Source organism: Dryobates pubescens, chromosome 26 (assembly GCF_014839835.1).
Source record: "Dryobates pubescens isolate bDryPub1 chromosome 26, bDryPub1.pri, whole genome shotgun sequence".
Classification (NCBI taxonomy): domain Eukaryota; kingdom Metazoa; phylum Chordata; class Aves; order Piciformes; family Picidae; genus Dryobates; species Dryobates pubescens.
In genome coordinates this window covers 1,783,034-1,806,165 of record NC_071637.1, presented here as the reverse complement: position 1 = coordinate 1,806,165, position 23,132 = coordinate 1,783,034, and the positions used below count along the sequence as shown (strand labels likewise).

Below are 23,132 nucleotides of genomic sequence, written 5' to 3'. Positions count from 1 at the left end.
GGGGGATGGAGCAAAACTGGAAATGGGTAGATTCAGATTGGATGTTAGGAAGAAGTTGTTCCCCATGAGGGTGGTGAGAGCCTGGCACAGGTTGCCCAGGGAGGTGGTGGAAGCCTCATGCCTGGAGGTTTTGAAGGCCAGGTTGGATGTGGCTCTGGGTAACCTGATCTAGTGTGTGTGGGGGGTTGGAACTAGATGATCCTTGAGGCCCCTTCCAACCCTGAAAATTCTATGATTCTGTGATCCTGGGAAATGGTGGCAGGGGAATTAGAATTAGAATTAACCAGGTTGGAAAAGACCTTTGAGATCGTCAAGCCCAACCTATCACCCAACACCATCTAATCAGCTAACCCATGGCACCAAGCAGCCCATCCAGGCTCTTCTTAAACACCTCCAGTGAAGAGGACTCCACCACCTCCCTGGGCAGCACATCCCAATGGCCAATTACTCTTTCTGGGAAGAACTTCTTCCTCACCTCCAGCCTAAACCTCCCCTGGCACAGCTTGAGACTGTGTCCTCTTGTTCTGGTGCTGGTTGCCTGGGAGAAGAGACCAACCCCCACCTGGCTACAGCCTCCCTTCAGGGAATTGGAGAGAGCAAGAAGGTCTCCCCTGAGCCTCCTCTTCTCCAGGCTAAGCAACTCCAGCTCCCTCAGCCTCTCCTCACAGGGCTGTTCTCCAGACCCCTCCCCAGCTTTATTGCCCTTCTCTGGACACCTTCCAGCAGCTCAACATCTTTCCTAAACTGAGTAGCCCAGAACTGGGCACAGGACTCAAGGTGTGGCCTGAGCAGTGCTGGTCCAGGGCAGAATGACTTCCCTGCTCCTGCTGGCCTCGCTGTTCCTGATGCAGGCCAGGATGCCCTTGGCCTTCTTGGCCCCCTGGGCACACAATGAAATGAAACAAGAAGCCTGGAAGGTTTTTGAGACCTTGCAGATATCATTGTAGCCATTCCTGGGCCCAGTGCTGCCATCAGATTTCTTCCAGAGCTGGAGCTCTCCCCTCAGCTCCTGACTCTCAGGAAATAAAAGGATGTGATGAGATTCATCACAAAATCCAACAAGCTGGCAGTGCCATCCACGAGGAAGTAACACCTTCTCTGAATGTTGGCAGGAGCCTGTGTTTCTTTCCACTGGGTCCTTCCCAGTTAACAAACATTTATCCTCCGTGTTTGCACTGAGCAGGAGATCACACAGCTGCTGTGCTCTGGGGTCTGCCACAGCTTGTAGCATGCACTTATTTTCCTTACTCATTTTCATCTTAGCAACATGGGACCTGTGTGACCTCTGGGCACATTTACTGCTTCAAAAATCATGTTGGATGGCAAAAACCACAAAGCAAAGCGAGGCTAGGAAAGCAATTTAAGAAGTGCTTTGTAAAACCTCCCCTGAAGCAAGCCTGTCTGGGCTGCTGGAGGCTCTGCCCCCACGCTGTGGGGCTAGCTGCAGCTCCCCTGCAAGGGCTGGAGCAGAGGAGTGCTGTTTTAAGGGAAATTCTCCATGGAAAAGTAGATTTCAGGGGGTGTTTCCTCACAAAATAAAACTTGCTGTGTGTTCAGGCTTGCTGTGGCTCTAGGCAGCCTGGTTTAGTTGGAGGTGTCCCTGCTGACTGCAGGGGGGTTGAACAAGATGACCTTTGAGGGTCCCTCCTAACCCGCTGCACCCTGTGAGTCTCGTGGTTGGCCCCAAAATACACATAGCATGTCCCATGGAGAGGTGTTGTCCTGGAGGCATGGCTCTCTGCCTGTCACCCTCATTTCCTTGGGACTTCTGACTGAGTGAGTGGACTTATCCATGTTGAAGGCCAGGCTGGATGAGGCCCTGAGCAACCTGCTCTAGTGGAAGGTGTCCCTAGCCATGGTGAGGAGGATGAAACCAGATGGTCTCCCGTCCAGAGTTGTCTCTGGCCTGAGCATGTTGTATGAGATGAGTTTGAGTTGGGACTGGGTAAATTGGGCCTCTCTGGGTGGTTTCTGAAGTAAATGTCCTTGAGTCTAGCTGTGCTTGTCAACGACTTCACCTGTGCAAGTCGGTGCAAGCCAGATGAAAATGGGTCACGTCTCAGGGGAAGGCAAAGCAGTTAATGCCAACTGCCTGCCCCTCCCAGCTTGGCCACACAGGGTTTGCCTTTCCCAGGTTCTCAAGCAAACACCATGCTGGGGATGTGAAGCACTGCAAGCTGAGAGTGATCTCAACTCACTTGGGCTTCATACTCATGTCTTGCAGGAGAGGGTGAGGATTGGCTACTGATTTGTTTACTAGGCAGCTTCTATTAGCCAAAAGTGAAATAATTCCAAAAGAGCCAAAGGATGATCAAGACAATGACAGCAGAATGTGTTCCTTTCAGATTAGGACTTGGAAATTGCCCCTGCCACGCGACCCATGCACACAGAATAGCTGAAGCCCAGCATGGTGGGGGTTGGAAGGGACCTCTGGAGATCATCTAGTCCAAACCTCCTGCTACAGCAGGGCCACCCACAGCAGCTTGCCCAGGATCACAATGTCCAGGATCACAATGTCCAGGATCACAATGTCATTCTCACAATCAGAGAGTGAGGCTCCACGAGCTCTCTGGACAGCCTGTTCCAGGGCTCCAGCACCCTCACAACAAAGAAGTTTCTCTTCCTGTTCACATGGTACCTCCCGGGTTCCAGTTAGTGCTTGTTGTCCCTTGTCCTGTCACTGGGCTGCACTGATAAGTGTCTGGCCCCATCCTCTTGTCCCCTACACCTCAGCTCTTGCTAAGCATTGAGCAGATCCCCTCTGGGGCTGCTCTTCTCCAGGCTCAACAGCCCCAGAGGTCTCAGCATTTCCTCCTCACAGAGCTGCTCCAGGCCCCTCAGCATCTTTGCAGCCTCTGCTGGACTCTCTCCAGCAGTTCCCTGTCTCTTGAAGTGGGGAGCCCAGAGCTGAATACAATACTCCAGATGTGGCCCCTAGAGGTGGAGAGTTTCCCTTGACCCATCCTTGACATCACTCAGTGCAGGTTTGGTAACTTTGGGGGGAACACAGAGAGTGATGCACCCAGGTCTGGAATTGCCTGGGAGGTTTAACCCACTCTGGGAGTTAGAAACATTTGTAGCCAAAGGGAAATAATGAAATGTTTGTTTCTCCTATAAATGTACCTGGGAGGGGTGTGTGTGATTGTTTTGAAGTGCATTCTGCAGCAAAACAATGATGAGAAGAGGGAGAGCATGTCACTGATCTGCTCTACCTGGCTGCTGTGTAAGTGGCAAACATCTAATTGAAAAAAATATCCTGATGGGAGAATTTCTAATGAATTTGTTTGCACCCTCATAGCCTGGAGGAGAAGGGGGGGGGGAAACATAGAAAGAATCCAATCAGCAGTGGAGAAGTTCCAAAGTTTCCATTGCATTTCCAGTCCTGACTTTCAGGCTCCCTGCTCAGCCTGGCAATCAGAGGCAGGGTGATTTTGAAGGCAGGATTCATTACGGTTATTATGAAGGCATCAAGGGCAAGAGAAAGTGTGGAGGAGAGGGGGGAGAATAGTAGAAAGCCATAAAAAACCCCAACCCTCATTCTGACAAACAGGATCACACAGATTCACAGAACCACACAGGTTGGAAGGGACCTCAAAGATCATCGAGACCAACCTGGCACCACAGACCTCATGACTACACCATGGCTCCAAGTGCCACATCCAATCCCCTCTTCAACACCTCCAGGGATGGGGACTCCACCACCTCCCTGGGCAGTACATTCCAAGGGCCATTTTTTTTCTCTGTGAAGAACTTTCTCTTCACCTCCAGCCTAAACTTCCCCTGGCATAGCTTGAGACTGTGTCCTCTTGTTCTGGTGCTGGGTGCCTGGGACAAGAGACCAACCCCCACCTGGCTACAGCCTCCCTGCAGGGAGTTGGAGAGAGCAAGAAGGTCTCCCCTGAGCCTCCTCTTCTGCAGGCTAAGCAACCCCAGCTCCTCAGCCTCTCCTCCCAGGGCTGTGCTCCAGACCCCTTCCCAGCCTTGTTGCCCTTCTCTGGACACCTTGAAGTCTCTCAATGTCCTTCTTAAACTGAGGAGCCCAGAACTGGACACAGGACTCAAGGGGTGGCCTAACCAGTGCTGAGCACAGGGCACAATGAGCTCCCTGCTCCTGCTGGCCACACTGCTCCTGATGCAGGCCAGGATGCCCTTGGCCTTCTTGGCCACCTGGGCACACTGCTGGCTCATGTTTAGGCAGCTGTTAATCAGCACCCCCAGGTCCCTCTCTGTTTGGGAGCTCTCAGCCACTCTGACCCCAGCCTGTAGCTCTGCCTGGGGTTGCTGTGGCCAAAGTGGACTTGTTGAATGCCATCCTGTTGGACTCTGCCCATCTGTCCAAGCAGAGTGCTTGGTCTGGTCTGCCCCTCCCTGGTGACAAGGGAGGACAGAATGTCTTCCATACAGCTGGCCTGCAGAGCTGGCAGAAGGAGCCAGGGAGCTGCATAGTCTTCCTCTGTTCCAGAATGGGGTAGTTGGTGATCTGCTTAGCCACTTGGATCCCCACAGGTCCATGGGACCAGATGGGATCCATCCCAGGGTGCTGAGAGAGCTGGCAGATGAGCTGCCAAGCCACTCTCCATCATTTTTCAGCAGTCCTGGCTCACTGGAGACATCCCAGAGGACTGGAGGCTGCCAAGGTGGTGCCCATCCACAAGCAGGGCCACTTGGATGAGCCAGGGAATTCCAGGCCTGTCAGCCTGACCTCAGTGCCAGGCAAGATCATGGAACAGGCATCTGGAGTGCAGTCACACAGCACTTACAGGGTGGCCAAGGGCTCAGGCCCAGCCAGCATGGGTTTAGGAAGGGCAGGTCCTGCCTGACCAACCTGATCTCCTTCCATGCCCAGGTGACTGCCTGGTGGCTGTGGGGCAGGCTGTGGATGGAGTCTGCCTGGACTTCAGCAAGGCCTTTGCCACCATCCCCCACAACAAGCTCCTGGCCAAGCTGTCAGCCCCTGGCTGGGACAGCAGCTCTCTGAGCTGGGTTAGGAACTGGCTGGAGGCTGAGCCCAGAGAGTGGTGGTGAATGGTGCCACAGCCAGCTGGCAGCCAGGCCCCAGTGGTGTGCCCCAGGGATCAGTGCTGGGCCCCATGCTCTGTAACAGCTTCATTGATGATCTGGATGAGGACATTGAGTCCATCAGCAGTAGATTTGCAGGTGACAGCAAGCTGGGGGCAGGAGTTGATCTGCTGGAGGGTAGAGAGGCTCTGCAGAGGGACCTGGACAGGCTGGGCAGATGGGCAGAGGCCAAGGGCAGGAGATTGAACACATCCAAGTGCCAGGGGCTGCACATTGGCCACAACAACCCCAGGCAGTGCTACAGGCTGGGGGCAGAGTGGCTGAGAGCAGCCAGGCAGAGAGGGACCTGGGGGTGCTGGTTGATGGTAGGCTGAACATGAGCCTGCAGTGTGCCCAGGCAGCCAGGAGGGCCAATGGCATCCTGGCCTGCATCAGGAACAGTGTGGCCAGCAGGAGCAGGGAGGTCATTCTGCCCCTGTACACTGCACTGGTTAGGCCACACCTGGAGTCCTGTGTCCAGTTCTGGGCCCCTCAGTTTAGGAAGGAGGTTGACTTGCTGGAAGGTGTCCAGAGAAGGGCAACAAAGTTGGTGAGGGGCTTGGAGCACAGCCCTGTGAGGAGAGGCTGAGGGAGCTGGGGTTGCTTAGCCTGGAGAGGAGGAGACTCAGGGGTGACCTTATTGCTCTCTGCAACTACCTGAAGGGAGGTTGTAGTGAGGCAGAGGTTGGTCTCTTCTCCCAGCAGCAGAACAAGAGGACACAGTCTCAGGCTGCGTCAGGGGAGGTTTAGGCTGGAGGTTAGGAGGAGGTTTTACACAGAGAGAGTGATTGCCCACTGGGATGGGCTGCCCAGGGAGGTGGTGGGGTCGCCATCGCTGGGGGTGTTCAGGGCGAGGCTTGACAGGGTGCTTGGTTCCATGGTTTAGTTGATTGGGTGGTGTTGCATGATAGGTTGGACTGGATGATCTTGAAGGTCTCTTCCAACCTGGTTTATTCTGTTCTATTCTATTCTAAGTCCCCAAAGGCAGCTTTCCAGGAGTCTTTTCTTTGTTTTCTGGAGAAGAGTTGATTTCAAACTGGTCTTAATCCAGAGCTTCAAAGTAATGTGCTGGAAGAGGAAAGAAGTGTGGTGTGTCTTTGCAAGGAAGGGGAATGGAGGGAGGGAAGGAGGCAGGCATGGATGGAGGGAGGGATAGATGGAGGAATGGGTGGATGGATGGATGCAGGGATGGATGGATGGGTGGGTGGATGACTGGAGGGATGAAGGGGTGATGGATGAATGGAAGGAGAGAGGGAGGGAGAGAGGGAGGGAGGGATGGGTGGATGTGCACCCTCTCAGTCTGGGTTAAAACTCTGATGAGGAAGTACATATTTCTGCAACACATCTTCCTGAGGGGACATAAGGAATAATTTCTTCCCCAGAAGGGTTGTCAAGTTTTAGAGGAGGCTTCTCAGGGCTGTGATGAAGTTCCCATCCCTGGAGGGGTTTAAAAGCTGTGTAGATGTGGCCTGTAGGGACATGGTTTAGTGGTGAGGATTCTTAGGCTGTAGAACTGGTGGAGTCTCCATGTCTGGAATTGTGGCAGCACCAACTGGAACCACTGGTTAGGGCACACCTTGAGTCCTGGGTCCAGTTCTGGGCTCCTCAGTTTAGGAAAGATGTTGAGCTGCTGGAAAGTGTCCAGAGAAGGGCAACAAAGCTGGGGAGGGGTCTGGAGCACAGCCCTGTGAGGAGAGGCTGAGGGAGCTGGGGTTGCTTAGCCTGGAGAAGAGGAGGCTCAGGGGAGACCTCCTTGCTCTCTGCAACTCCCTGAAGGGAGGTTGTAGCCAGGTGGGGGTTGGTCTCTTGTCCCAGGCACCCAGCACCAGAACAAGAGGACACAGTCTCAAGCTGTGCCAGGGTAGGTTTAGGCTGGAGGTGAGGAGAAATTACTTCCCAGAGAGAGAGATTGGCCATGGAAATGTGCTGCCCAGGGAGGTGGTGGAGTCCCATCCCTGGAGGTGTTCAAGAAGGGATTGGATGTGGCAATTGGAGCCATGATTTAGTTGTCAGGAGGTGCTGGGTGATAGGTTGGACTTGATTCTATGTTAGCAGGAGCTGGCTCTGCCAGCAATGGGTTTACAAGTGGAGGGAAATTCACTTCAACATGGTCAGCCCCCAGCTGGCTTCTGGGAGAGGTGCCTGTCCCAGCAAGCTCCTGGGGCTGCTGGTGTTTCATCCCAGAGCAGTCCTTAACACAGTCCTGCATTGCTCAGGGATCCCCTTCCATGCTGCTGCAGCTGCTGTTGGAGTTAGTTAATGAGTGTCACAATGCCTGCTCTAATTTTGCTGCTTTTAATTGGTTTGCTCTACTCTCCTGAAGGATGGTTTGGCAATTAAGTGTGTGTCTGAGGCTGAGCAGAGCCCTGTCACCCCCTTTTGGCTTTACTAACTCTGCTGACTTTAACAGCTGACCCTCTAGCACTCTTGAGACATGGAAGTGTAATTAATAGCCTACCCCTGAAAAAATCTTCACCTGCTTCTATTTAGTTTCCTCTTTTTCTCATTCTTAATGTGTCCCACTTCTGGTATCAGCTCCCTAGCAGAGAGCAAGAGGACATGCAAGGGGTGAACGATCTTCCATTCATCATCTGGCTTGTCAGGGCCAGAGGGCTGGCTCTTGCCTGGGCTGTGTGTGTGATGTCAGTCACAGCTGGGACCTGCAGCCTCATCTCGGGAGTGGCTGCTGGCAGAGCCCATTTATTGCCACAATTAATTTGTGAGCTTAGCCTTGAGGGCTGCCCCAGCCATCCTTCCAGCCACAGACAGTCCTGGAGGGCTCTTTGCCTCCCTTTGGAATCAGAGGGAGTGAAAAGCTCCTCTTGTAGCAAATTACATCAGAAAAGGTTTGCAGCTCTCCTTGGGGTGGGGGGAGGGGAAGAGGGTGTTGTAGCCTAAGAAATAGATTAGCATCTTGAAGCAGGGTAAGGGGGCAGGCATGTTTGCAGGAGCTGGGGTGGGGGGCACTGTGCTCAGGCTGCCCTGACTCTTGCCCAGTCGGGAAGGCAGAGCCCTGGCAGAGCAAGCAGGGAAGAGGAGGTGGTGAGAGGTGTCTTCTACAGCCAGAGTTTGCAAGCAGCAGCAAAGCATCAGGGTGGGGAACCAGGATCTGCACAGAGAACCTGGGGGTGTTTAGCCTGGAGAAGAGGAGGCTTAGGAGAGGCCTTATTGCCATCTGCAACTACCCAAAGGGAAGTTGTAGCCAGGTGGGGGTTGGTCTCTTCTCCTAGGTAACAGTGACAGAACAAGAGGACACAGTCTCAAGTTGCACCAGAGGAGGTTTAGGCTGGAGGTGAGGAAAAAATTCTTCATAGAAAGAGAGATTGGCCATTGGGATGTGCTGCCCAAGGAGGTGGTGGAGTCACCATCCCTGGAGGTGTTTAGGAGGAGACTGGATGAGGCACTTGGTGCCATGGTTTAGTTGATCAGATGGTTTTGGGTGATAGGTTGGACTTGATGATCTTGAAGGTCTTTTCCAACCTGGTTATCTCTGTAACCCTTCACATGTGTGCCAGAGTGGCTTTCTGCAGTAGTGCTGTAGGTTTGCTCTGGTGGCTAAGGACTGTGTAGGTGTCTGGAAGAGGACTGAATAGGACCTGCCCAGCTTGGAATTTTCCATCAATGGAAGTTGGCTTTTTAAAGCTGATTGATGGTCTAGCAAGAACTTCCTTTGGGTGATGTTTGCTGCTAGCTACAGCTGTGGGTAATTCACTCAGCTGTTTCACTGGAAAGATACCATCAGCATGCTCTGCTCATGTCCCATCACCATAACCACCATGGCAGGTAGTGATAGGACTGGGAGGAATGGAGCAAAACTGGGAATGGGTAGATTGAGATTGGATGTGAGGAAGAAGTTGTTCCCCATGAAGGTGGTGAGAGCCTGGCACAGGTTGCCCAGGGAGGTGGTAGAAACCTCATCCCTGGAGGTTCTGAAGGCCAGGCTGGATGTGGCTGTGAGCAACCTGCTGTGGTGTGAGGTGTCCCTGGCCATGGCAGGGGGTTGGAACTGGCTGAGCCTTGGGGTCCCTCCCAACCCTGACAATTCTCTGATGTGTTCAGACCTGTTCAAAGGAGCAGCTCAGGTTTGTCTTCTGAGAGTTGTGGCTCTTTACAGGGAGAGCCAGGGAAGCCTTTGGGATGCACATGCCCCTGGAGTGCATACAGATGGCATCTTGCTAACTCTGAGTGTCTTTTGTCTTTCTAGTTTGATGGGGAGAACATGTACATGGGAATGAACGACAACACCCAGGACTTCCTATCAGCAAACCAGGTAAGCCTTCATCTGCTGGCATGGGCACAGTGAGAAGGGCTTCAAAGGGCACTCAGGCTGTCCCCAAGCACAACTTCTAGGAGATCTCCATGAAGCTGCACTCCTGTGACATCAACAGGGTGAATGGAAGAGGTCAGAGGTGTCAGCATGGCTGCTGCTGAGCAGCAGCAGATCCACTCAGTACTGAGTACTCTGTCACACCAGAGCCTGGCTTAGCCATGGCTCTCCAACAGGGCTGAGAGGCTTTGCCACTGCATCCTCCATGCAAAATGAAGATGCAGTTGGTGTCTCTGGATGTGGTGAGGTTTCCAAGTACTGTGTGTAGTTCAGGTGCCTCCTTCCCTCCCGTAGAGTACTTCCTGTAGCTGAATAAATCAACAGTTAGCTGGCTTGGGGAAAAAAAGGAGTCAAAGGTTTCCTGTTTTGGAGCTGCAAACCCACATGTGGAGGACCAGAATAGAAGTGCTCACATCTCACAGGTGCCTGAGCCTTCAGGGTCCTCTCTTGGCTCAGATACACATGAGCCAGACATGTCAGGGCTAAGATACACATGAACCAGGTGTGTCCATCCAGTGGAGCCCCAAACATGCAGAAAGTTAAGGCCATGCTTAGGTCCTGCTAGGAGGTGAGGACTTCAGCATGTGCTTAGCTGTCCTCCTGACCAGGAGATGAGAGATGGTCCCATCTGTATCCCCTCCAGTGGCCTGGCTGGGGACTTGGTGCATCTTAGAGATGCATGATGCTGCACCCTTGGGGTGAAGCACCTCCCCACATCTAGCTGCCAGTCCCAGTTCACTGCTAATGTTTTCAAACACCTCACTTTTGGGCTGTGTTGAGCAGCTGCAGCGTGGGCCCTGCTGGCCACAGACATGAGCACTGGGGGCTCTGCAGGCTTGTGTTGTGGGAAGGTGAGGAGCTGCAGAATTTGAACTGCCCAAGATGCTGCCAGCTTCCTATAGCTCTGCACCACGGTGTGTGTGGCCGGGGGTGAGGCCATGGAGTGCTTCTGCTTGCCAGGTTTGGGAGTTCCTGCAGGCAGCAATCATCTGTGGTGTATCTAACTCAGATACCAGCAGCAATTCAAATATCAACAGAATCAACAGAATTCTTTCAGTTGGAAAAGACCTCCAAGATCATCCAGTCCAGCCAGCAACCCAACCCCACCATGGCCACTAAACCATGGCTCCAAGTGCCACGGTCACAGGTTTCTTGAACACCTCCAGGGATGGGGACTCCACCACCCCCCTGGGCAAATATCTGCATATTAAACTGAAAAAGGGATGACAACCTGTTGTTTGCTGCCTTAGAGTGTGGTAGTGTGGTGGCTCATTGCTCAGGAGAGCTGCTCCTGCTTTTGAGAGCAGAGGGGCCTGGTAGATCAGAAGCTGGACAGGAGCCAGCAATTACATAGAGTTATGTAGAATAAACCAGGTTGGAAGAGACCTTCAAGATCATCACATCTAACCCCTCAACCAATCCAACACCACCTAAACAACTAACCCATGGCACCGAGCACCCCATCAAGTCTCCTCCTGAACACCTCCAATGATGGTGACTCCACCACCTCCCCAGGCAGCCCATCCCAATGGGCAATCACTCTCTCTGTGGAGAACTTCCTCCTAACCTCCAGCCTAAACCTCCCCTGGTGCAGCTTGAGACTGTGTCCTCTTGTTCTGGTGATGGGTGCCTGGGAGAAGAGACCAACCCCCACCTGGCTACAACCTCCCTGCAGGGAGTTGGAGAGAGCAAGAAGGTCTCCCCTGAGCCTCCTCTTCTGCAGGCTCAGCAACCCCAGCTCCCTCAGCCTCTCCTCACAGGGCTGTGCTCCAGACCCCTCCCCAGCTTTGTTGCCCTTCTCTGGACACCTTCCAGCAAGTCAACCTCCTTCCTAAACTGAGGGGCCCAGAACTGGACACAGGACTGCAGGTGTGGCCTAACCAGTGCAGTGTACAGGGGCAGAATGACCTCCCTGTTCCTGCTGGCCACACTGTTCCTGATGCAGGCCAGGATGCCATTGGCCCTCTTGGCCCCCTGGGCACACTGCAGGCTCATGTTCAGCCTACCATCAACCAGCACCCCCAGGTCCCTCTCTGCCTGGCTGCTCTCAGCCACTCTGCCCCCAGCCTGTAGCACTGCCTGGGGTTGCTGTGGCCAATGTGCAGCCCCTGGCACTTGGATGTGTTCAATCTCCTGCCCTTGGCCTCTGCCAATCTGCCCAGCCTGTCCAGGTCCCTCTGCAGAGCCTCTCTGCCCTCCAGCAGATCAACTCCTGCCCCCAGCTTGGTGCTGATGGACTCAATGTCCTCATCCAGATCATCAATGAAGCTGTTACAGAGCATGGGGCCCAGCACTGATCCCTGGGGCACAGCACTGGTGCCTGGCTGCCAGCTGGCTGTGGCACCATTCACCACCACTCTCTGGGCTCAGCCTCCAGCCAGTTCCTAACCCAGCTCAGAGAGCTGCTGTCCAAGCCAGGGGCTGACAGCTTGGCCAGGAGTTTGCTGTGGGGGATGGTGGCAAAGGCTACATCCACAGCCTGCCCCACAGCCACCAGGCAGTCCCCTGATCAATGGGCACTTGCAGCCCAGATGTCCAATCCTATCCTGGCTGCATCAAAACAAGTTTGGCCAGCAGGTCATGAGAGGTGATTCTGCCACTCTGCCCTGCTCTCACCTGGAGTGCTGTGTCCAGTTCTGGAGTCCTCAACATAAGAACATGGGCCTCATGGAGCAGGTCCAGAGGAGGGCCATAGAGATGATCAGAGGGCTGGAGCACCTCTCTGACAAACACAGGCTGAGAGAGTTGGGGCTCTCCAGCCTGGAGAAGAGAAGGCTCTGGGCAGACCTTAGAGCTGCATTTCAATATCTGAAGGGGACCTAGAGGAAGGCTGGGGAGGGACTGTTCAGATAGGCTTGGAGTGATAGGAGGAGGGGCAATGGTTTGAAACTGGAGCAGGGGAGATTTAGGCTGGACATCAGGAGGAAGTTCTTCACAGTGAGGGTGGTGAAATCCTGAGACAGGTTGCCCAGGGATGTGGTTGAGGCCCAATTCCTAGAGACATTCAGGGTCAGACTTGATGTGGCCCTGAGCATCCTGCTCCAGCTGGAGATGTCCTTGCTGACTGCAGCGGGGTTGGACAAGACGACCTGTGAGAGCCTCACCCAACCCAATGCATTCTGTGATTCTATGGTTCTGTGACAGCACAGAAAGCCACTGCTGCTGAGACATGAGGAGAAGGCTGCTCTTGAGAGAGCTGCACTTCCAGAGGGTGAGGAAGGAACCACAAGCCTTGTGCTATCAAGTGATTCAGCAGAAACACATGTGGAGTCAATCAACAACAGTCTGTGGCTGATCATTAGAGCCAGGAATTGCCAGAGGCTGAGTAAATACAGGGAGGAACAGGGTGACCACAAGCTGTCCTGCCTGGGAGTCAGCCCTGTCCCCTGTCCTCTGCTCCCCAGGGCAGTGCAGAGCCTACAAGCAAGTGGTGGATACTAACAGGGGAGCAGTTGGATTGTCTGCCTGGACAATCTCCCAAGGGACAGCTATTCCACAGCCTCATCAGGAAGGGCTGGCAGTGGCAGCTCAGCAGCCAGCCACAGAATCAGAATCCCAGAATGACAGAATCCCAGAGTCAGAGTCACAGAATCAGAGTCACAGGCTCACAGGATGTTAGGGGTTGGAAGGGACCTCCAGAGCTCATTGGGTCCAACCCCCTTGCCAAAGCAGGACCACCCAGGGCAGGTCACACAGGAACACATCCAGGTTGGTTTTGAAGGTCTCCAGAGAAGGAGGCTCCACAACCTCTCTGGACAGCCTGTTCCAGAGCTCCATCACTTTCACAGTGATGCTGAGGTGGAAATTCCTGTGTCCTAGCTCATATCCATGATTTCTTGTCCTATTACTGGATTCTTTGGCCATCATGTGCCTGCAGGATTGGACTGGACCAGGGCTGAACCATGGCCAACGTGACCCACTTGTGTTTCCTCCTTGCTATCACAGACATCTCCTCACAGCCCCTGTCACATCCTACTTCCCACATAGGGGGGCAGCTGGATGGACATCAGAAGTGATGCTGCAGCCAGGGGAGGTTTAGGTTGGGTATTAGGGAAAATTTCTTTCGTGCAAGAGTGGTCAGGCACTGGCACAGGCTGCCTAGGGAGGTGGTGGAGTCCCATCCCTGGAGGTGGTCAAGAAGCTGTAGATCACATGGGATCACACAGGTGTCGTGCTTCAGGTTAAGTGGCTGTGGTAGTTGGGTAGATGATCTTAAAGGTCTTTTCCAGCCTTAATGATTCTGTGATTGGTTAACTGCACCATGGTTGAGGAAGAGGGCTGACTTCCAAATAAAAATAGAGGCTGCAGTGACTCCCTGCAGCCTTCTTCCCTCCCTTTCCTCCCTGATTCTACCGCTCCAGGCAAGGTTATAGGGGGTCACTGCAACATCCCATGGGAGAACCTACCCCAGCAGAGCCCCATCTGCCCCCTGTGCCCTTTCACCCCTTGGTCCCCCTCCCAGCACTTCTCTGACTGTCCCAAGCACAAGGAGATGAACTGGAGAGGCAAGACAGGACAAAATTCCCTATCTGTTTCCCATGTCCATCCCCCACTCCCCACAGAGCGTTGGAGCTCAACATGTCCCTTTATCTACCTGCACACCAGCCCTCGTTTATCAGGGAGCACTTTACAGCACCAGTCATGGCTTTATTGCTGATAGCTCTTCTGTTTAAATGAGAGTTCCAGATGGTTTTTTATTGTTTGCTAAACCTGTTGTGACCTGAACAAATTGGTTGAACAGCAGGAGTGTGGTTTCACCACCTCACTAGAGAGGCTGTTAAATCACCAACCACGAGATGCCAGTGCAGCATGGATGGGACAGCACTCAGCCCTTGGCATCCTTGGGACAGGGGCAAGCCATGCTCACTGCAGCCATCACACTGCAATAGGTGAGCCTGCTGGGTTGGGGGTTCCCTATTTTTATCTCAAACTGGTTTTGCTGGGCACCACGAGGCACCAACAGCTCTTGGCAGCAGACACAGCGGCACATTGAGTGCAGCACAGGGGCAGGGGCTGGGATGCCCAACAGGGACTGGGTATTAGAAAGAAGTTCTCTGCAGTGAGGGTGGGGAGACACTGGAACAGCTTGCCCAGGGAGGTTGTGGATGCCTCCCTGGAGGTGTTTAAAACCAGGCTGGACAAGGCCTTGAGCATCTTGGGCTGGTGGGAGATGTCCCTGCCCATGGCAGAGGGGTTGGAGATGGATGATCTTTAAAGTCCCTTCCAACCAAAACCATTCTGTGATTCTATGATTAATGGTGGGAAAGCTCAGCTTCACACCTCCTGTTTTAGGGCACACTTGCTTGTTCAGCCCAGTGTTGTGCTATGCAGTGAGCTCACTGGTACTAGCACAATGGTGATGGCCTGGGGTGAGGCTTTCATGATGAAATCCCCTGGAGCTGTGCAAGGGCTTCCGGCCCCAGCTTGCTTCAAGGTGGGTGGGAAGGGCTAGGAGAACAAGAAATCTGTTTGTATGTGTGGCCTCATATCAGCTGGAAAACGTTTTGGGGTGCACAGATGGAAGCAGATCAATAAGTTGTAGGAAATTCTGCATTGCCCTGGCATTTTGCTTTTAAAATACTTAGGAGGAGTTAGGTGAAAAACAGAATCCTCTTAGCACCTCTGCCCCACCCTGGCTTAAACCCCAGGGGCTTCAGTGGCTCCTGCCTGTCTGCTTCACACTTTCTGCCCAGAGATCCACCAAAGCCTTAAGCTCCTGAGTCCTCCTTTCCCATCTCATGGATAAGATTATTCTCATCATGCAGCTGGAGCTACAGAGATGGAGCAGTTCAGGCAACTCCTGTACTGAGCACTCCCTGGGCAGCATCATGATCCTGCAGCACCTTGACCTCATCTTATCTCAGCCCCTTGTATGGTTTGGCATCCTAAGGAGCTTGTGCTCATGGATCATTTCAGTTGGGAAAGACGTTTGAGGTCATCAGATCCAACCATTGTCTGACTCTACTCAAGCCTGGTCTTAAACCATGGCCCTTAGCACCTCTGACTCTTTTGAACACCTCTAGGGATGGGGATTCAACTACCTCCCTGGGATGCCTGTTCCAGTGTTGGAGAACCCTTTCAGTGAAAAAGTTTCTTCTAATGTCCAGCCTAAAACTGCTCTTGAAGGTGTCCAGAGAAGGGCAATGAGGCTGGGGAGGGGTCTGGAGCACAGCCCTGGGAGGAGAGGCTGAGGGAGCTGGGGTTGCTTAGCCTGCAGAAGAGGAGGCTCAGGGGAGACCTTCTTGCTCTCTGCAACTCCCTGAAGAGAGGTTGTAGCCAGGTGGGGGTTGGTCTCTTCTCCCAGGCACCCAGCACCAGAACAAGAGGACACAGTCTCAAGCTGTGCCAGGGGAGGTTCAGGCTGGAGGTGAGGAGAAAGTTGTTTCCAGAGAGAGTTGTTAGCCATTGGGATGTGCTGCCCAGGGAGGTGGTGGATTTCCCATCCCTGGAGGTGTTCAAGAGGGGATTGGATGTGGCACTTGGTGCCATGGTTTAGTAGTCATGAGGTCTTGGATGCCAGGTTGGACTTGATGAGCTCTGAGGTCTCTTCCAACCTTATTGATTCTATGATTCTATGATTCTTGCTCAACGTGAGGCCATTCCCTCTTGTCCTGTCACTTGTTACCTGGGAGAGGAGCCCACCCCCCACCTAGCTACAACCTCTCTCAGGGCCTTGCAGAGAGTAAGGTCTTCCCTCAGTCTCCTTTTCTTCAGTTCCCTCAGCTGCTCCTCACCAGCCCTGTTCTCCAGACCCTTCACCAGCTTCATTGCCCTTCTATGGACCCACTCCAGAACCTCAATGTTCTTCTTCTAGTGAGGGACCAAAACTGACCCTAGCACTCAAAGTGTGACCTCGCCAGTGCTGAGCACAGGGTGACAGTCACCTCTCTGGTCCTCCTGGCCACACTGTTCAGATGCCTCTAACTCCTCAAGAAAAGCCTGGCTAACATTTGTCATGCAAGAGCATGGTAGAGCCAGGACTGGGCTCTGCTTTTGTCTTTCTCACCATTCCCTACCCTGCACAGCTCCTGACCTGCAGAACAACTGTCCCCAAATCCCTCAAACTAACTCCCAACCAAACCACCCCCCACCCAAAATGTCTGAAAGCAACTGATCTGCTCCTTCCCTCACCTCCCTCCATGGGATGGCTTTGTGTGCTGCTGGCTGCCTTCCTTGTTATCCCTGAAGGGCTTGGTTTCAGCCCAGAAGGACAGGCAGAAGTACAGGAGCCTCAAACACAATGCAAGTGCTGACAGATCCAGACTCACACCAGCACAGCCTCCCTGGGGAAAAGAATTCCTCTTGTTCCATCACACAGGAGGGACATTTGACCCCAGGAGTGAGTCAAATGTGAAATGTAATTCAAGCCCCAGCAGAGGCCAGACTATAAATGCAACTTGACATCTGATCAAACCATCGTGGATATTTGACCCCTGAGATGAGTGAGGGATCTCTTGTGTCTCATGAAGGCAGCAGAGCATCATTCCTCACCCCTGGCAATTTGCTTGCTCTTCCTTCCTTCCTTTCCTTCTTTCCTTCTTTCCTTCTTTCCTTCTTTCCTTCCTTCCTTCTTTCCTTCCTTCCTTCCTTCCTTCGTTCCTTCTTTCTTTCCTTCTTTCCTTCTTTCCTTCCTTCTTTCCTTCTTTCCTTCCTCTCCCTCCTTCCCTCCCTCTCTCCCTTCCTCCTTCCCTCCCTCTCTCCCTCCCTCTCTCCCTCCCTCTCTCCCTCCCTCTCTCCCTCCCTCTCTCCCTCCCTCTCTCCCTCCCTCTCTCCCTCGCTCTCTCTCTTTTTCTCTCTCTCTCTATTTCTCTCTCTATATTTCTCTCTCTCTCTCTTTCTCTCTCTCTCTTTCTCTCTCTCTTTCTCTCTCTCTCTTTCTCTTTCTCTCTCTCTCTCTCTCTCTCCCTTTCTCCCCTCCACAACCCCCCTAGGCAAAGACAAGGAATTAAGCAATGCAGGCATGCCAGGGAATGGACAGATTCCCAACCACACAATATCCTTTGAAAGGTGAGTAAAAATGTGGGGAAAAGAAAGGAAAACACCCATAAAATCAGTAAGAAAAGACCTGATAGAGTTGCCTGGTAGGAAAGGACCTTAAGATCATCAAGTCCAACCATAACCTAACATCTCCCTGTACACAACTGTCAGACCATGGCCCTCAGCTCCTTATCCAAAGGGCTTCTAAACACTTCCAGGATGGTGACTCCACCACCCCCCTGGACAGCATATTCCTGTGCCTTCCCCTTTGGGGAAGAAATGTTTCCTAACATCCAACCTAAACCTCCCTGGTCGACTTGAGGCCATTTCCTCTCCTCCTATCACTTGTTGCCTGGGAGGAGAGACTGGACCCTACCTGTCTCCAACCTCCTTTCAGAGAGTTGTAGAGAGCAATGAGGTCTCCCCTCAGATTCCTTTTCTCCAGGCTGAAAATCCCCATCTCCCTCAAGAGCTCCACACTGGACTTGTGTTCAAGATCCTCAGCAGCTTCACTGACCTTCTCTGAACCCACTCCAGCACCTCTGTGTCCTTCTTGTAGTGCAGGGCCCCTTAGGTCCTTGTGACAGGGAGAGCAGCCCCAGGAAAGGCAGCAGTTGGGATATTCTCATCAGACATATTCCAGACCCTTCAGCATCCTCACAGCCTCCATTAGACACTCTCCAGCAGATCCTTGGCCCTCTTAACTGGGAGCCCAGAGCTGTGGTCTCACCATTGCAGAGCAGAGTGGGAGAAGAACCTCCCTTGAGCTGTACATCAGGAAGAAAACCTCTTTGTTGGCTGTTCTGGGGCACAGACCTTGGCCCTCCCCACCAGCCCAGGGGGCATCACCTGCTAGGCCAGAGCAGAGATGTCCTGAAGACCAAGCAGGAGACCCCAGGCAAGCACCAAGGCTCCTAGGGTTGTGAGGCACCACTGAGCTCATTTGAGGACTAAGGAGGGCTAATAAGGTCCCCAACCCCTTCTGCACATGAAGTGAGCTGCAGGGAGACCCTTCTGCTGGTGCCAGAGGACCCTGCAGCACTGAGAAATCAGAGCTGCAGCACCTGGGCTTCATCCAGAGGAAGCTGCCTGGAAGGGGGATGTGTGGGTGGGCTGGGTGACCCTCTTGGGACACCTTGTCATGCAGGGCCCAGGGTCTTTGTGACAGGGAGAGCAGCCCCAGGAAAGGCAGCAGTTTGGGATATTCCTCCTGTAGCTGGGCAGGAGTGAGGTTGCTTTGACATCAAGACTTCTGTGCTTGTGGGAAGAGTCCTCAGCTGCTTTATAAGCTGCTCCTGGGAATACCCTGCACAAAGGTGTTGTTATCCCACATGGGGAAAGGCAGGAAATACCTTATGGGAAGCTGGGATGGCGTGGTGCAGGGTGTGGGAACAGCTGGGCTCTGGAAAGGCTTTAGGAACTATTGTGCCTTGGCTTGTTGGGAGCAGGGAGGTGAGCCTGTGCCTGATTTGTGGAGGGATGGTATGGAGAGCTCTAGGGGAAGGTTTGCCATGTTTATCCTGTCTCCATGACATGCCTCTGGCATGGTGATGGAAGCTCTGAAGGAGGAAAGAGCCCAGTGGTCCTGATTCCGTGCTCAGCCTAATCCCAGGAGCTGCCAGTGCACAGCTTGTTCCCATTGAGCAACAGACCTGGTGCTGCACCAAGAAGTGAAGTGATGTGACCCCTCCTGCACTTGCTGTGACACAGCAGGACAGATGGTTCAGGCCAGGGAGATGCATCAGGTCAGGCACTGGAACAGGCTGCCCAGGGAGGCAGTGGAGTCCCCAGGCCTGGGGAGGTTTCTAAGCTGTGCAGATGTGGTGCTGAGGGATGAGGTTTAGTGGTAACCTGGCAGTGCTGGGTTAATGGTTGGAGCTGGGGATCTGAAAGGTCTCTTCCAACCAAAACCATGCTGTGATTTGGTAGTTCTGCTGGAGCTGCTCATGTTTACACTGCTGAGAAAGGAGATCCCTGGGCACAGACAGGTTGGTACTTGGCAGCTTGTACATGAAGCTGGAGGTGGGGTTTGCTCTGGCTCTCTGCAAGTCATCAGGAGCTCAGCTGAGTCTGGGAGTTCTCCTGATGCACCGAGGGAGACAGAGTTAAGAGAGGTGCTGTGTGACTCTGTTGAAGGGAGATTGTAGTGAGGATGCTGTTGGCTTCTTCTCCCAAGGAACTAAGGAGAGGACAAGAGGAAATGGCCTCAGGCTGTGCCAGAGGAGATTTAGGTTGGATATTAGGAGAAATGTCTTTACTGAAAGGATCCTCAGGCACTGGAAGAGGCTGTCCAGGGAGGTGGCAGAGTCACCATCCCTGGGGGTGCTCAAGAAACATGTGGCCATGGCACTGTGGGACATGGTTTAGTGGCCATGGTGGTGTTGGGGTGATGGTTGGTCTGGATGATCTTACCATCCCTGGAGGTGTTCAAAAGTTGTGTACTTGTGGTGCTCAGGGATGTGGTTTAGTCAAGGACTTGTCAGTGTTAGGATAATGATTGGGCTCAATGATCTTAAAGGGCTGTTCCAGTCTGGGCTGTTCTGTAATTCAGTGGGGGAAAAAAACCCCAAAACCAAGTAGCTGCTCATGGCAGTGGGGTTGGAACTGGATGATCCTTGAGGTCCCTTCCAACCCTAGCAATTCCATGATTCTGTGCAGCACTAGATATGGTCTACTGGTCAGGGAGTGTTGGGACTTAGAATCAATAGAATCACAGAATCACCAAGGTTGGAAGAGACCTCAAAGATCATCAAGTCCAACCTGTCACCACAGACCTCAGGGCTAAACCATGGCACCAAGTGCCACGTCTAATGCCCTCTTGAGCACTTCCAGTCGGTCGAGGTCCCTCTGCAGAGCCCTTCTTTCCTCTAACTGACCAACATCTGCTCCCAACTTGGTGTCATCTGCAAACTTGCTGATGACTGACTCAACCCCCTCATCCAGATCATCAATGAAGATATTAAAGAGGATGTGGCCCAGCACTGATCCCTGGGGATCACCACTGCCTGGCTGCCAGCTGGCTGTGGCACCATTCACCACCACTCTCTGGGCTCAGCCTCCAGCCAGTTCCTAACCCAGCTCAGAGAGCTGCTGTCCAAGCCATGGGCTGACAGCTTGGCCAGGAGCTTGCTGTGGGGGACAGTGTCAAAGGCCTTGCTGAGATCCAGGTTGGAAAAGACCTCAAAGACCATCAAGTCCAACCTGTCACCCAAGACCTCATGACTACTATACCATGGCAGCAAGTGCCATATCCAATCCCCTCTTGAACACCTCCAGGGATGGGGACTCCACCACCTCCCTGGGCAGCACATTCCAATGGCTAACAACTCTCTCAGTGAAGAACTTTCTCCTCACCTCCAGCCTAAACCTCCCCTGGCACAGCTTAAGACTGTGTCCTCTGCTGGTGGGTGCCTGGGAGAAGAGACCAACCCCCTCCTGGCTACAGCCTCCCTTCAGGGAGTTGCAGAGAGCAAGAAGGTCTCCCCTGAGCCTCCTCTTCTGCAGGCTAAACAACCCCAGCTCCCTCAGCCTCTCCTCCCAGGGCTGTGCTCTGGACCCCTCCCCAGCCTCGTTGCCCTTCTCTGGACACCTTCAAGAGTCTTCTCCAACCTTAATGATTCTGAGCCACATGCACACACACATGCCCTGCATCCAACTTCACATGTGTCCCTACACCAGCGTTCCTGCGGGGTTACACACTCCTGCCCCTCTCTCTGCACCTGAAATCCATCTGCCTGCGGACCCCTGGGCTCGCCTGTGTATAAATCAAGCTTTTATCTGCTGGATCTCTTGCCCTTTATCTGTTTATCTCCATACATCTTCCAGCCCAGCTCTGTATTAGCCATAATAGATACAGTGAGTCGCTGATCTGGTGGGTCAAATGGTCAGGGCTCTTTGATCAGCCGTCAGGATCCATTACCAGCAGGGCCTCCGGTGGGGCTTGAATTACAACTTACATTTGACTCATTTCTGGGGTCAAAAACGTGCCTCTTATTTGATAGAATGACAGAAATTGTATAATTTGTATATATCCCTGAGCCATATGTGCTCTGAGTGCCGCTCTAATGTGTTTTATAAAGGCACAGCTGTCCGGGTGACTTATTCAAAATGGGATTTGGAAGTAGTGTTCTTGCCATTTAATGTCCTCATTCAGGGTTGCACAAGGTTTATCAAATCATAAATAACATTTAGAATGTTCATCTCTCTTCTTTTTTTGTTGGAGCATAACAATGGGCTTGCTGCTCAGAAGGGGCTGGATGGCACAGTCCAGGGCTGGTTGGTAATCAAGCAGTAGCGCAGCGAGGCAAACCCCAGCCCTGATCAGGGCTTAGTGCCGGCGCGGGAGGCTCCCATGCCTTCCTCTCCTCCTGCAAAGGCTCCAGACTAGACACAGCTCATCTTGGCAGCCTCTTGCTAGGAAATGTGCCATCAAACCTTGTCATAACACTGGCAGACGTGCTGTCCTCCCACCTCCTGGGCCTCCCACCCGTCTCGGCTGAATTGCAGCGAATCGTCAACAGTGGGGAAACAAACCTGGGGCTGGGGCAGAGCCGTGCGCTGGGGGCAGGGTGGGGAGGGTCCTCTTCCTCTCTGGAGACCACAGAGCCAGGACACAATGACTTGGATTAGAAATGCTGTGTCCAGCAGGAGCAGGGAGGGGATGGTCCTCTTGTACTCAGCTCTGGGGAGGCCACACCTTGAGTGTTGTGTCCAGTTTGGGGCACCTCCATACAAGAGAGATGTGGAGGTGCTGGAGCCGGGGCAGAGGAGGGCAAGGAAGCTGGGAAGGGCCTGGAGAAGAAATCCAGGGTGACCTCATTGTGGCCTTCCAGTATCTGAAGGGGGCTACAAGAAGGCTGGGGAGGGACTGCTCAGGATCTCAGGGAGTGATAGGACCAGGGGGAATGGAATGAAGCTGGAGGTGGGGAGATTCAGGCTGGAGGGGAGGAGGAAGTTCTTCCCCATGAGAGTGGTGAAGCCCTGGAATGGGTTGTCCAGGGAGGTGGTTGGGGCCCTGTCCCTGGAGGTGTTTAAGCCCAGGCTGGATGAGGCTCTGGGCAGCCTGATCTAGTGTGGGGTGTCCCTGCCCATGGCAGGGGGGTTGGAACTAGATGATCCTTGTGGTCCCTTCCAACCCTGACTGATACTAGGATACTATGATGAAGAACAACTGAAGGAGCTGGGGATGGTTAGTTTGGAAAAGAGGAGGCTGAGGGGAGACCTAATTGCTGTCTGCAACTACCTGAAAAGGACATTGTAGAGAAGTTGGTCTCTTCTCACAGGTAATTAGTGATAGAACAAGAGGGAATGGCCTCAAGCTGCCACTGAGGAGGTTTAGACTGAACATTAGGAAACATCTTCTCCCAGCAAGAGTGGTGAGACATTGGAGCAGGCTGCCAGGGAGGTGGTGGAGTCCCCAACCCTGGCCGTGTTTCAGGGTGGTTTGGATGTGATGCTTGGGGATATGATTTAGGGGTGACCCTTGCAGAGCAGGGTTCTTTGTTGGACTTGGTGACCCTGAGGGTGTTTTCCAACCTGAATGTTTCTGTGATTCTGTGACTGTAGAGCCCCAGGCAGCATGAGTGTTGCTAATGAAGATGTGGTCATCCTTCCCTTTTTCTTGCTTCTCCTCCACAGGAGGAAGCTCTGTAACAGGACTGATGTGGACTTTGGTTTTCCCTCCATGAGTGGCTTTGGTAGACATGCTCTGTCACAGGCAGGAAAGTGTGTAACAGGTTCTCATGTTGGTTGGTCTCTGACCTAGCAGGAT

The 23,132-nt window shown here is 53.2% G+C and overlaps 1 protein-coding gene across 1 annotated transcript in view; it reads left to right on the top strand.

Annotated features, from left to right (window-relative positions):
• Window positions 1–23,132, top strand: part of TOX2 (TOX high mobility group box family member 2) — a 243,177-nt gene that overhangs the window by 94,663 nt on the left and 125,382 nt on the right. Inside the window, exon 2 of the mRNA XM_054173557.1 lies at window positions 9,263–9,328. Coding sequence (XP_054029532.1) covers window positions 9,263–9,328 — 66 coding nt within the window. The remainder of the gene's footprint in view (window positions 1–9,262; window positions 9,329–23,132) is intronic.